This window comes from Pleurodeles waltl, chromosome 9 (assembly GCF_031143425.1).
Source record: "Pleurodeles waltl isolate 20211129_DDA chromosome 9, aPleWal1.hap1.20221129, whole genome shotgun sequence".
Lineage (NCBI taxonomy): Eukaryota > Metazoa > Chordata > Amphibia > Caudata > Salamandridae > Pleurodeles > Pleurodeles waltl.
Window position 1 is genome coordinate 376,179,992 of NC_090448.1, and position 14,471 is coordinate 376,194,462.

Below are 14,471 nucleotides of genomic sequence, written 5' to 3' on the forward strand. Positions count from 1 at the left end.
TTTTACTGCTGTGAACCCTGCTCCTCTCCCTTATATGCTTTTAAGTGGTAATTTCTGAACTCAGAGGAGTAGCCCTGTCATGTTTGGTATGGATAATGGCAGTGAGAAATCCTACTTACTGGTGAAATTGGATTTTACCTTACTATTTTAGAAATGGCACTTTTAGAAAGTAGGCATTTCTCTGCCTTCACTGCCATCTGTGTCTTACAGCCTGTCTCCTATCCACGTCTGGTCTGTGCTGATTGACAGCTCCCATTGTGCATTCTGCCCGACAGCCATAAACACTTGACACTCAGCTGCATTTATTCATCTGCATACAGATGGGTTTCCCTGGGCAGGAAGGGTGGAGGGGCTCTTTCTTACACTTCAAATGTCAGTGGCCTGCCTTCACACAATGGACTGATAACCCCCACATGGCTCCTGGCAGACAGAGCTGGGTTGAAAGGGGAACCTATGCACTTCAAAACCACTCTTTGAAGTTTCCTACACTTTAAAGGCACTTTTGGGTACATGTATACTGGGTCTGTGACCCCAGCAAATCAGACACTTCTGGACTTAAAACTGGACTCTGTCAGAGGGACTGTCTGGCTGTCCAAAGGACTCATCTGGGCTGCTTTGTTGGAAGGACTGCTGGCCTGCTTGTTGCCCTGCTGTCTGCTGACCTCTGACTCTGCTGGAAGGACTCTGCCTTCCTCCTCAAGTGCTCTCCAAGGCTTCGATTGAGCCAGCCTCCTGTTCTGAGGTCTCAGAGCTATCAAAGACTTCACCAAAGAGAAGAAATTCCGGCACGTCAGGAAATGAATGCAACATCTGGAAAATTTGATGCAACGGCTGTCGGATCAAAGCAGCGCATGCTTCATGGCTGAAAAATCACTGCATCGCCTGCCAGATCGATGCAGCACCCTGTTGTCTCTGCTAAACACACTCTGGGTTTTCCACACATCATCCCTGTGTGTCAAAATATCTCTGCATCGCAGTGAGGAACCAAGCCTGTGCTCCTGGAAACCAACGCATCGCCTTGCAGCATGGAAAGAAACAACACATTGCCTTTGTCATGCTGGAAAAATTGAAGCATCACTTGACTTTTCAATGCATCTCCTCCTCTGCTGCCCCTCTGCGTCGTTATTTTTGGTGAATACAAGGTACTGTGTGTTAAAAGGATAAAACTACTGATTCTTAAATATTGAGACTCATTTAAACCTTTAAAAAGTAATATATTGACTTGTGCATATTGGATTTTTGTTGTTTTGGTCTTATTGTATTCAGATAAATATTATCTATTTCCTAAACTTGTGTGAAGTGCTTTTGTGGTGTTTTCACTGTGTTATTGTATGATATATTTCACACATATTTTACACGTAGCCTTCTAAGTTAAGCTTGCCTGCTCTGTGCCAAGCTACCAGAGGGTGAGCACAGGATAATTTAGGTTGTGTTGTGACTTACATCCGACTAGGACTGTAGTCCCTACTTGGACAGGGTGTATACCTATGCCAACTAGGGACCCAATTTCTAACAGTAGATTATACTCCATGTAAGAAGTTTCCTAGTAAACTCTAAAAAAATAACTAAATGACTAGTGTTGGTACTTTCTACCCTTTGTCTGTTTCACATGTGCATTGTAAAATTGGGAGCAGAAGTAAAATCACGCACAAGTGTTCTTGTCACTACTTTTTACCACTGCGTGTATTACAAGGTTGACCAATCAGAGCTACCACATTTGAGTTTTGCACCATAACTCGGATTGCGACTTGACCAGTATGCTACCTGCCTAACTGGTATTTTCATACCAACACAGATAAAAAAAACAGGAAAAGTATTAAAATGCAGTATTTTTCTTCGCTGAAACATACGCTTAAAGGAACAAATACAAGATGAAAGCATATAAGAATGTTAGAGTTATCAAACCAATTCTTAAATTATTTTTAAAGCCGGAAAAATGGCAGATAAACAGTAAAGTTGGACTCAAATACATTTGCACTGTAGTGTCTCTTTTTGAAATAAATTAATTCTAATTCTAGTGTAAAAACTCATCATCACCAACGAGAACTCAACTCTGGAGTTTTTTGTCCAGACCAGCACATTACTCAAGATAGGTATTTTTAACATCCTGTAACCAGAAGCTTGTCTCTATGGAGTTCCCTGCAGTCACTGCATTTGTTTTGTGAATAAGATTTCTTTCAATTAATATTAAGCCTCCTTTATCTGCTCTCATGACACGCATCTCATCTGTGTATAAACCACCTCGTCTGGAATAAAGAGGCAACAGGCGTATGGCTTTAACCTGAGAAATTCACTACAGGTCAGAAGCAAGACATGGTAATATACCCCCACAACTCTAGGTCTTCATACTTTACTTGCTACACTACTTTTAGTCACCTGAAGCTGTTTTATCTTCTCCAGGGTGTTGCCACTAGAAAAATGTTCAACATCAGTCAGTTTGAGGTCCAGCTCGATCAGCCACACTTCGATGATCTCCCGCTCGCTCTCAAACTCTTCTCGCTGGCTCACGAAGAACTAAAGAAGAAAATGTAAAACAATACCTGAGAAGCTGTGCTCCTGCCTGCTGTTTGGTTACTCTACAATAGCACTGTAGATCACCTCACCAGGACCGACAGCTTATTATTTGGCTTTGGCAGTAAGATGACATTTTGTAATAGGTATAATCCGTGGTAGACATGAAGCCTTCATACAACTTAACTCTACTCTTGATCGCGTTTATAAGAATCAGTGCTTTATTAATGCTGATCAGCAAGGACATCTCCCAAAAATACACATGGAAACTTCAACACTTTAATGCTACATCGTTGCCCTCATTTCAAGATGATGGGTGATCTTGATTCAGGTGCAAAATTGATTGTGCAATCAAATCGGCATTCCGAATAGAACAAAAACACCACACTTTTCCACACACAAATTAAGCAGATAAAACCTGGCAGAGGTTGTGTGAAAAAAATGCAATAGTCATACAGTTTTGAAGCTGGAAAATGGGGAAAATATGAGGTAATGAAGTGCGCATATTGGAATGGGAGGTAAAACCTCGATATAAATACCACTCTCAGAGGTAACTGTGTTTAACAGGCAGAACATTCCGCACAAAGGCCTTTCCGATTGAGAACCTGCGTCTTTTCTTAAGTGGGAATGAAGTAGAACAGTGATGGCAAAACAGCCTAGATGAACTAAATATAGAATAGAATGTCAGTGAATGTTATATCACATATGTTATTCTATGGTTATTTTAACCATGGGAGAAAGTTATGCCCAGAAGTGTAAACCATTTGTTTTACTAAAACAATTTTATTTTCTGCATTTACTCTTTTGATAAAAATTACCAGTGAACTTTTTTTTTTTTTTAGCATTTTACAAACAAATGTACAGAACAGGTATCGGTCCACATCACGTAAAGTGATTTGTGCCAGTGTTATTGTAATTTATCAGCAGTGTTGCCGGACACATAAACAGATTTGTATTTCGGTACTTGGAATTTGTCAGCTGTAGTTATATTTGTTGGTGTTATTTTGTGCAGTGCTTTGTATTAGACCCATGTTGCCCTATGCAATGTATTTGTCCTGGTTGCTGGTGATGATTCAATAAATATCAACAGCACTGACCAAACTGTTTACCTGTTCCACTCTCCAGTCTGTTACTAAACTAGTTAAAGAGGCGCCTGGGGGACCTCATTTCTCCTGCATGAGCACCCCAGTGCCAGTGTCACAGCAGTGTTTAGGAACTACATACCACTCCCATGATCCTTTTCAAAGACCATTCTATGGATTTTTTTTCTAAAGAAGTCCCTCTTCAACTGACTACGGACATGTCATACCACACTTCTTATGATCATCTCTACCCATCATGAACTCATCATCCACTCTTTGCCACCCTAATAAGAAACTGGCAAAAACCCCAGTGCTCACCGCTCGAATCATTCAGCGTCCTGTCCCACATATCCTGGAAACCCTCGAAGAACAGAAAGCTAGCCTTCATCTTGATGAAGAATCAAAATTGTGTTTTCATATCATTAATTGCCCAGAGTTATTACAATGACAATAACCTTTTTCATAAAAGATGGTGCTGGTGCAGAATTTACCATTATGTCCATACCAAGGGTAAATATCACACAATTCAGTAGCCAAAGAAATGATATCCTGTCAGCGCCTCCAGCACTTTAACCTGTGACCTTCAAGTTACCCAAAAATTCAGCGGTGGATGATTTAACCCTCTGGACTATGAACTATGGCATGTGCCTACATTTGCAGTAAGACTTTTAAAGCTTTTCTGATAGAACACCTTCTTTAGGATGGTCGTGTTATTTGCCTGAAGCCATTGTACAAGTGTTCAATGAAAGAGTCAACAGCATTCAGATGTTTTACATACCACAGGTAATCGTGGAAGGAAACAGGCTCACAAATCAATGTCCTCTTTGGAGTTTCTACTTATTTCGTGTTATGTGTAGTTGTCGTTCAACCTTAAAGCCACTTAAAATGCAGGCAATAGGTTTTAAAGGGCGTGGTTGAAAGCAGGCACATTAGCTTAGGCAATAAGGTATTGCGTGGTTACAAACAGGGTGGAGGAAGGACATTTGGCAGCGCAAAACAAATTACTGCTGAAGCTCGCAGCTGGCTCTGACGACAAGCGGGCATGCCAAGTGTTGCTGTTGCCAAACACCCAGACTGTCTGGTCTTGGTTCCGCCCTATGCCTCCTCCTTCCTGCAGCCTTCACTTCATGCTTCCATATCTCATTTTTGCATGGTCTTTTTCATCCCTGATTTCTCCCTTTGGCACTGTTTTAATCTCTTTTTACTGCCTTCTTCGTGCTTTCTTTGGGTTAAGGACCAATGATGAAAAATAAGTACCAGTACTCAAAACAAGTGATGGTGCCCACCACATGCATCCAATGGCAAAAGTGATGGTTTAAACAGGTTTTAAAACTTCACTCCGGTTAATTTCTTTGTAAAGATGGCAAAGAAATGTTTTGCAAAGGAGACCGTCCCAGATTTCTAAATGACACATATGGGCTGTTAATCTGCATGTATTCTTAACTTCAATTTTACCCTCCACCCTCTTGTGTACACCGGGTGGGGCACAATCACCCACATTGATTCCTCATGTAGAGCCCTACACAAAACCCCTTTAGCTGTAGCAGTTAATATTAGCTCCAGTTTTCAAAGAGGTCAGGCCACTTAACTTGGACAGGGTCTATCACTTCAAGAGACAGTGGAAATGGGAAATCTTCAGTAGGCATGAACAATGGACACTCCACTTTAGGAGATTATGGGGGTCATTACAACCCTGGTGGTCATTGACCGCCAGGGCTGTTTTGGAGGAAGCAACGCCAACAGGCTGGCGGTGCTTCCATGGGGGATTACGACCGTGGCAGAAGCGCTGCGGTCGCAGGGGGATTACGAGTCCCCCTCCCGCCAGCCTTTTCATGGTGGTTTGAACCACCATGAAAAGGCTAGCGGAAAAGCCGTATGCAGCTTTTCACTGTCTGCACAGCAGCAACTGCACGCGTCGCACAGCCACAACACCGCCGGCTCCATTTGGAGCCGGCTCCTGTGTTGCAGCCGAGATCCCCGCCGGCCCAGCGGGGATCTCATCATGGCCGCGGCGGGATTGTGGCCGCATTGGCGGCCGCCCGGCAGTCCAAACTTGAAGCCGCCCGCCAAGGTTGTAATGAGGGCCTATATCCTTCTTCATTGGTGGATGTTTTGTGTAAATGTGCCAGTGATCCAAGCTCCTCACAGTGGTTGGCATGAGGGAACCCACAGGGCTTTGTACTTCCTCGAGTACTCTTTAACATTTAATTGAAGACATTCATTCGTATAGGTGCCCGTTTGCCTATTAGACAATGACACACACATTATCTAGTAGAAAAATGCATTTGGAAATTATCAGAAGAATCTGATCCCAACCCACCTCTTCCATAATGATGAACACTTAGATGGGTAAACCATTTATACAGCCAAACATATTGAAGGCAGAAATCGTGATTGTACAAGCGCCACCAGAAAGAAAATAGTACATCTGGCCACATTAGCAAGGAACTTGTCCTCCAACTTTGGAAACAGAAAGGCTTTCGTGCTATTTAACACAAGTTTGTCTGTAGGTTCATTGAGAGCTCAAATTGTGAAAAGTGGGTTCTAAAATATAGAGTAACTAAAACACTCTTCCCCTACCTGGACATAACAGACAGAATATAAACAATACTATATTTTGCAAATCAGATAGCAGCACACTGCCAGAATGCTGCATTTTGATTCACTCCTACCTGTTCATTATCTACCCAGGAGAATTCATAGCCAGTGCCTGAGACAAGCTTCATTACCGTGCTCAGATTTTGCTTCCCCTTCTTCTCCTATCACAAGAAGATTGAGGACATCTCATAAAGAACTAGAGTGTTCCTCTAGCTCATAGATTGTCCCAGCAGCAGGCGACATTTCGCAGTAGAGAGCTTTAGACTCATTCACTTTCTGCACAAGGACGAATATGTACGTGAAAATGGCTCTCTGCTGCTACAAGTGTCTGACATAAATGAGTTGATGAAAACCTCTAGGCCCTGTGCTTGTATTATATGTTTAAAGTATTAATAAGCTCTGAAGAGTGTGTAATTCATGATCATTTTCATTGTTTTTTCTTAAATAGATGCCTTACTGGCCTGTCTTATTTACAATGCCACATTTAAATATATTTACAAATTAATTACCTTTCAATGTAGTTTTCAAACAAGGTATATAATTTCCTTACATTACATTTCAACACAAATGTTTTTGAATCCAGTGTTCAGCCATGCAGGAAGACGCAGTTACGGACCACAGAAAGAGGGAGTTGTAAAACAGAAATTAAATTTCCAAACAGGAACTAATTTGGAGGGTCTCACTACTCCGAAAACCATAAATCTATTTATTTTAAATATTAGCTTCCCCTTTAAATATCTTCCTGCATCTTTACAAAATCTGCTTACATGCATTTAAATGAAAGATTTAAAAACACCTTGTAGTCTTACCAAAATGTCAATATTTTAAAATCAGGGAGATAGTTAGCGACAGAGACGATAAATAAACAGAAGAAGCTTATGTGGAAAGGGAATACTGGACTTGAGTATGGCTCGCTCGCATTAACTATTTTAGCAATTTAACACTATATTATTCGATAAATGACTTAAGCTAATTCAGCCACTCGCAAACTGCTGGTCTCATACATCAATGGTCATTTCAAAAGTCTGCTGCATATGCATGGTTTTAGCTTTTAAATTTAATGGCTACTATTCCAGAAACATGGCATCTGTGAGTGCATCACTGCTAGCATGACTATAGAATCTTAGCTTTCCAGTTGTTCATTAGAACTATGTGATGAAGTTAGAGTAGAATACTGGGAATTCAACTGACAGACTGCTGCTGGTGTGGGACGTCTATGTTTCACTCAACATGTACATTTTTGTTTCTCACATTGATGATAATTTATAGGAAATGTCCCCTCATGTTAGTTTCAGTGCCACTAACTAAATGTACATGTGACGATCATGAGAGAAAACTGTTTTATCTCATAGATGGCTTATAAAATCGCAGTAGAGAATCATAATTTTTCACAGAGTGGAATCACTGTATACCTTGCCAAAATTTCTAAAACCAGTATGACACCACCAATAAATGACATATTGTGACTAAAATCTGTTGTCACCCTTACTATATGTCTCTTTTTGTGAGTCATAAAACCAAGCATTCACCACAATGCACACATTTCAGTAGGCAAACATGGGAGGCATTATCACTTAAAAATCAGTCAGGTATGCTTCTTGTAACCCTCCACTCAGGGCACAAGTCAGGGGTACACACGGGTGGACGTAGTCCCCCCACTACGTTTGGAGGGAGGACGATGCTAACTTAGCCAGAGGCCTAGCAAGGTTCAAAAGTGCCCCTATGATTGTAAACCAGCAAACTGCACACTGGCCGTTCCTGAAGCAGAGAAGTATGTTCACCTCTTTTTTAATTCCTCGTGTCTTTTCAGACACAGCTGCATCCCAGGAGGGTTTGGGTTTGCAGGTGGTGATATATCCACTGCCCAAACACCTAAAGGCTCACACTGTCTGGGGGAGTAGGGTTTCCTACGGAAATTGTTAATGTGCCCTCATTAGCAGTGAAAAGGATGTATCTACATTTCAAAACCCATATCAGTCCTGATAAACATTCACGCTTTTCAAAACCATGTGCATCTTCATTGGGCAGGACCAGAATGGTCTCTTTTGCTGGGACATTTGTAGAGGTAGGGCAGTTATTTAGTGCTTATCATAACTACTTTCATCTTTCATAGTAAAATGTAAAAAAATAAGGTTTTGCCAACTTAAAATGTATAAACTATAGTGGAGAGGTGTAAAAAAGGCACACATTTACCAATTCCATTTTATTTTACTTTCCATACTGCGGTCAAGTGTCTCCAAGTCAGCGTCTCTTGAGTCTTCACACACCAACCTGTTGCATTCAGGGGAGTATATTTTGGATTTTAAAGCTGCTACAATGGGCTAAAACGCCAGTTCTGTTTGAAGGTGTCACAGACGGTATGCAGCCCATTTCTGCTTGTTTGATATACAAAACCAAAGGAGAACTTTGTTCACATTCTGTGAGTCCTCAGTCTTTACATCGTGCATTGACATTAAAACAAGCCTTTCACATGCCAGTCATGTTGCACTCGTGTAATATAAATATTTATACCTAGCTCCATTAACACAGAATATAGGGCCAGATGTATCAAAGGTTTTTACCCATTCTATGTCTATGGGAAAATGTGTTCATACGTATGGCCCATAGAAACCGCACGGCATGCAGAAGTGCAAACATCTATAACCCAAACAGTGGTAGTCAGCAAGTGTCAGCAGCAAGAGTGGTAGTACAACATTTCATCACAAGCAGAAAAAAGACCAACATAGCTAAAGTACAGGATTATCTCCTTCACAGAAGAAATACAAGTATCAGTGGTGCAAGCTGCTCTCCTCACAAAACAGGTCCACATTGAGAAGCATCAACGTACTATATTGTAAATATATAGCAATTACCACCCCTAGTCGGGCACAGAAAGGTTCTACTCTGTGCAGCGCGCTGCTACGGAACCCAAGGTCAGTGGTTAAATCAGTGGTTATTGTTGGGTATTGGAATTAGTCTTGTGCTTTCAAGGATACCTCTCCTTGCATGCATTCCAGTGTCTCTGTGGTGGATTAAATTAGTTGGAGCTCGGTACAATAACTAGAGAGGAGGTATGTGATTTAATGAGGGTGGTGGGTGGATTAGTAGCTGAGCTAGAGGAGATTAGTTATTGTATTGCTGAGTTGAAGGGTATCACATCCAAAGAAGGACATTTTGTGACCTTTGAGATGAGGTGTGGGAAATTTGTAGAAACAAAAATATAGATTAAGGCAAACACGTGGACAGCTTGTAAGAGACTGTAACCAATCAGAGGAGGCATGAAGAGAATGGAAGGTAAGGAGAGGGTCATTCAAAGTAAAAAGGAAAGGAAGCAATCAGAAGCTTTAAATCAATGTTTTCTTTCCAGTGAAGCAGAACCACAACAGATCAAGATTCCTTCCCTCTCAGACAAGGCACACTGAAGTAGTCTTGAAAATGCTAGGCCTGAATATATTCCTCGGATTTTAGGTGTGAAACAGTTTTACCAATGCAGTTGGAGCCATGTGTGGACAGTGTTATCTGGAAAAGCCCAGCCACCTTCTAAGTAATTACCCTCACGCAAAAACCTGCCAACCTCTTCATAAACATTTTGAGTAGTCGTGCACCACTAAATCCCAGCCTTGTTGCACCTTCTCGAATTGTTAAGCGTTACCCATGCAGTTGAAGGATTTGTCTTCATAAAACGTGGGTAACTGTCAAAGGAGGTTTCCACAGCAAGCAAGGGAAACCTAGCACGTTTCCTTTAAAAAGAAGGATCTCACAGGGTGGTGGCATCACCTCCTGTGATGGCCACTGCTCAAGCTAATTAGTGTCCCCACTTTCCTTTTAGAACTTGTGCTCTGCCTCCACCTAAACAGTGTTGTGCAAATACACAACAAAGAAACAATTATGTGAATGTCACCCCAACTGTGAAAGGTTTGGTTTACATTAGCAGTACTATCTATAGAGAATGGCACCCCCAGGGAATTATTGGCTGGGGTGAAACAGGGCCCCTGCCTTCTCCTCGGGTCTCCTGACTCCAATTCCAATAACTCTCTGGGTGTGCTGTATCTCTTGGCTAATATTGCCCCATTGGTACCCTGTAAGGAATGCATGCAATTCTGCGCCTTACTAATGTTCTTCTCTACATCCTAAGTGACAACGATAAGAAGATAACACAGGCAGAGGATGTGTTTCATTTTATTTTTTGGGTGAGATTTTAGGGATGATGGCCCGTAGTCTTATTGCCCATAATGCTGTGTCATGTTGCCTGTTTCGCTTCACTTCATTATGTCCCTTGCCTTCTGCTTAGTCCCTTAATTGCAGGGTGGGCAATTAAGGACTATTAATGATCAGAGCAGATGGAAGTAATGCATAATTGGCATTTTGTTCCTGGTCTTTGGCATTTGCTTCTATTTGTACATAGCAGGCGACATACTTGAAAGATTGGTAAGACTGCAGAAAGCGACAGCCATAGCACTGGTAGAGATTCTTTGATAAACTCACATCAAACTTATTTTGAAACAATTGTACTAGCTACCAAAGGAGCAACATCACAAGTACATAACAGTGAATGCGAAATATAAGTCTGTACAAGCAAAATGTCCTAATCGCCATCTAGACATCGTTCATTACAATAAATCAGGGCACAGCATCCACTCATTAGAGTTATAGGTGGGCGTGCCACTGAAAGCCCAGGCCAGGCTTGAGCCTGAGGCATGACTCGGGCCCACCTCGCTGTCCTCTTCGAAGCTTAAGGCCAAAACGAGCTGAGCTTTCATAGAATGCGATGCGGCCTAGTGGCCACCGCTGCTAGCCACCTCACATGGAGAATCAGGTTCGGATCTGACCTCTACTCAAAATCCTGTGAATCCCTGCAAGTCTCCCTGTGCAGGGAAAAAACATATAACATAAACTGTGTCTGTTGTAAAATGCTGGTATATCCTTCGGGGAGCTTCGCCCTTTGTAAAACTAGCACAAATAAAATGTAGACTCCGCCTATCACGCAAGCTCTAATCTCACCCTTAAGGTAAAAGCCTTAATTAACCTTTGATGTCAGAAAGAGCTACCCATCTAGTGGCTGAATTGCTCAGTGTAAACTTGAAAATCTGGACTCCATCCTGTCTTTCCTGTTTGACCACATTTTGTGATCCTAGGCAACTAGGTTATTTATATATCCCTTATGTTTGTTTATTATCACATATGAAAACAACTTCGAATATGTTGACTGGGGATGTGTTTTGCACAAAAAGCCATAGGGTTTGAATGAATATCCTATAATGTTGCTCTATCTATGCAGGGCTCTAAGTGGGATGACAAAAGTGGGGGTCTCTAAATGGGGCATGTCTTATTTAACGAAGGATGTGGCTTCAACATGTAAGCTACATTTCTGTGATCTCCATAGCCTACCGCCTGACCGGTATTTTGTGCCTTCCTGAGCTTTCTGTTACTGCATCCAGATATAAAAGACCACTAACACACCTAAAACCAGCCGGGCTACTGACTTTGTCAGTGTCAATAACTGTTTAAGATACATGAGTGACAACAATGACTTTTTGTAAATAATTAATATTGAAAATGTTTTAATTCTGAAAATATGAGTCTGTGAATTAAACATTACTGTGGCCAGTGGCAGGGGTTTTCAGAGAGTCTCAAACACTCATGTTATGTTCACTCTGTTAGACATACATACCCTTTTTCTGTCCGCATCTAATACCTAATTTATTCTATTTTAGAACCCTATTTTAACGCTTTCTTGAGTGCACTTCCTCTCATCTCTTTCACTTCACCACCCCCAAACAACACACCCACTCACCTGCAAGCACAACATTTTGTTTTACATTCCCCTTGTCATTATTTAACAACTGTATACCTCCCTCACACACTGCTTAATTTGAGCCAGTGGGGCCACTGTCACTCATTTGTTGGGATGGACCCATATTTTTCTGCATAAGATATTTACCAGAGCAAGACAGGAAAAACAAAACCGAAAGACGAAGTAAGGGAAAGACAGAAAAACTCACAAAGAGTAAGAGAAAGCAGGAACCTGCAGGAGTGAGATAAAGTGTCAAGGCATGTGGTGGATTAAAGAGGCCTGAGGTGGATTTAGGGCTAAGCAGCCTTGGTATGAGGTGCACCCACATTCAATTGCACCGGCCAGGGGCTTCTAAGCAGAGTCCTGAACATTAGCACTCATTCTTTTACAAGTTAAGTGCTGCTCACATTTGCACAGAATCACAATTGCAACTGGCAACAGCAGAGAGGCCAAGGCTTGGGTGTCCATGTGTTCTGAATACCTTTCTGACCCACTTACAGGCTCTGTAAGAAACTTGCACTGTCCTCCATCTCAATTCCAGAGTTCTCAGTCTTGGTCGTTATATACAGTTGGTGGCGATTTAGTTCACAGTAAGCACTATGTAAGAGTAATATGCCACTCGAAAACAAAATACACAGCCACAATATCCTGGAAATAGCAAGCATTTTTAGGGAATGCAAGATTAAGTAAAACATGTCAAATATAAACAAGAACTAAATCGTTGGCATGGATTAATTTATTGTTTTTTACACTCAATGTTCAGAAATCGATCATTTGCCTGTAACGTTAGACAGGAATATAGGGCCTGATGAGGACTGTTCCCATGAGAAGCAGGTTCAAAACTGATTTACATATGGCTGGGCCCAAACTGAGGTGGCATGGTGGGTGCAAATGATGGATTGGGATGCAGCCCAAGTGACTGCCAGTGGCTGAGATTAATTCAACTATTCCATCCATCACCTTGTTGTTATTGCATTTGATACCCTAAGTGCATTGGGTGTGGGCTTACTGCTACTGGAACCAAGCTATAGCTGGCTGAAGAGCCATAACTAGGGCACATCTGGTTATAGGTTGCTTGTGTTCTGGATCAGGAAGGACCGGCCTGGCAGTTTGGACTGGACTGTTTCCCACAAGGAGCAGGGTCAAGACTGATTTGCACATGGCTGGGTCTAAACTGAGGTGGCATCGTGGATGAAAAATGATGGATTGGGATGCGGCCTGAGTGTTTGACCATGGTTGAGATTATATCAAGCATTTCACCCATCACCTTATTGTTTTTGCATTTGACGCCCTAAGTGTGCCCAAAGTGTGCCGTGTATGCCCACGCATGAGTCAGAGGCTCATTGTACTACTGGAATCAGGCTACACCTGGCTGAAGAGCCCTAACTAGGACGAAAGCAGTCCTAGGTTGCTTGTGTTCCGGTTTAGGGAGGGCCTGGGCTGGCAGTTATATTCTACTATATTTTTCTAGATTGCTGTAGGATTTGTTTTGTGTCTTGTTTTCACTTTACTAATGTTTGAAGTGCTACATAAATACTTTATACATTGTCTCTAAGTTAAGCCTGACTGCTTTTGTGCCAAGCTACCAGTGGGTTAATTTGGGATTGCTTGTGACTTTACTTTGACAGAAACTGGTGTTGTTGCGTGACTAGGGTTTCTCCTCCTCAGTCAGTAACCCGATTTCCAACACATAGCATCATTCAAATAACAAAAGAGCTAAATATTTCTAAAATAGAAAACTGGAAGTTATGATTTGAGGATACATTAGGGGAGTGTTAGGTTAGTAGCTGAGTATGAGTTGGCAGTAAATAGCACTATGCACCTATTAGGAGATAATAGGGCCCCTTTAGTGGCATTCCAACACCAGACAGTGCTAATTTTTTTAAGTATTTAAGTAGTGACTGATCAGGAATGGGCGAGTTAGAGGGGGGTGAGGGACATTGTGGGTATCTCAATTCACAAAATTTGTTATTGTGTGAACCTTTAAAAAGTCAGGGTTGGTTCAACCTTTCTTCTGCCTGAGATGAAAAAAGGTTAGCAGCTCAAGTTATGAGGGCACTTTTTACAGCAACGACTAGAAACACAAGTATAGCACTTTAAGCTCAGCCCCTGCTAACTACTGGTATTTGTTTATAAGATAAATTAATAACACCAAAAGTAGCACTGAGGTTTTGACAATGAATTGAGATTGTTGATTCTTGCACGAACTTTAATTGAATGTTTGTAATATAATTTGTTAACTGTTGGACATGTTGGCACCTTTAGAAAAGGTTGAAAGCAGAGGGCTGATGATTTGCTAATAATGTGCGATTGCTCTGCGAAGGTTAGAAGCTGTCAGGTGGATTGCCAATTATAAATATTTTAATGATAGCGTGGAAGATGAGAAGTAGCCAAGTGTTACATATTTTTAAACATAGAATAGAATAACGATACCCTGAGATGAGGTGGCAAGTTATCATACAAGTTGACATCTGTGAGACATTAAGCCACTCTTATTGTTTTGGTAG

General features: G+C 41.5%; 1 protein-coding gene across 1 annotated transcript in view; it reads right to left on the reverse strand.

The window, feature by feature from the left end:
- The window catches only part of LOC138259331 (nesprin-2-like), a 178,486-nt gene that overhangs the window by 82,358 nt on the left and 81,657 nt on the right, over positions 1 to 14,471 (reverse strand). Inside the window, exon 5 of the mRNA XM_069206970.1 lies at positions 2,377 to 2,514. Within this exon, the coding sequence (XP_069063071.1) occupies positions 2,377 to 2,514 (138 nt within the window). The remainder of the gene's footprint in view (positions 1 to 2,376; positions 2,515 to 14,471) is intronic.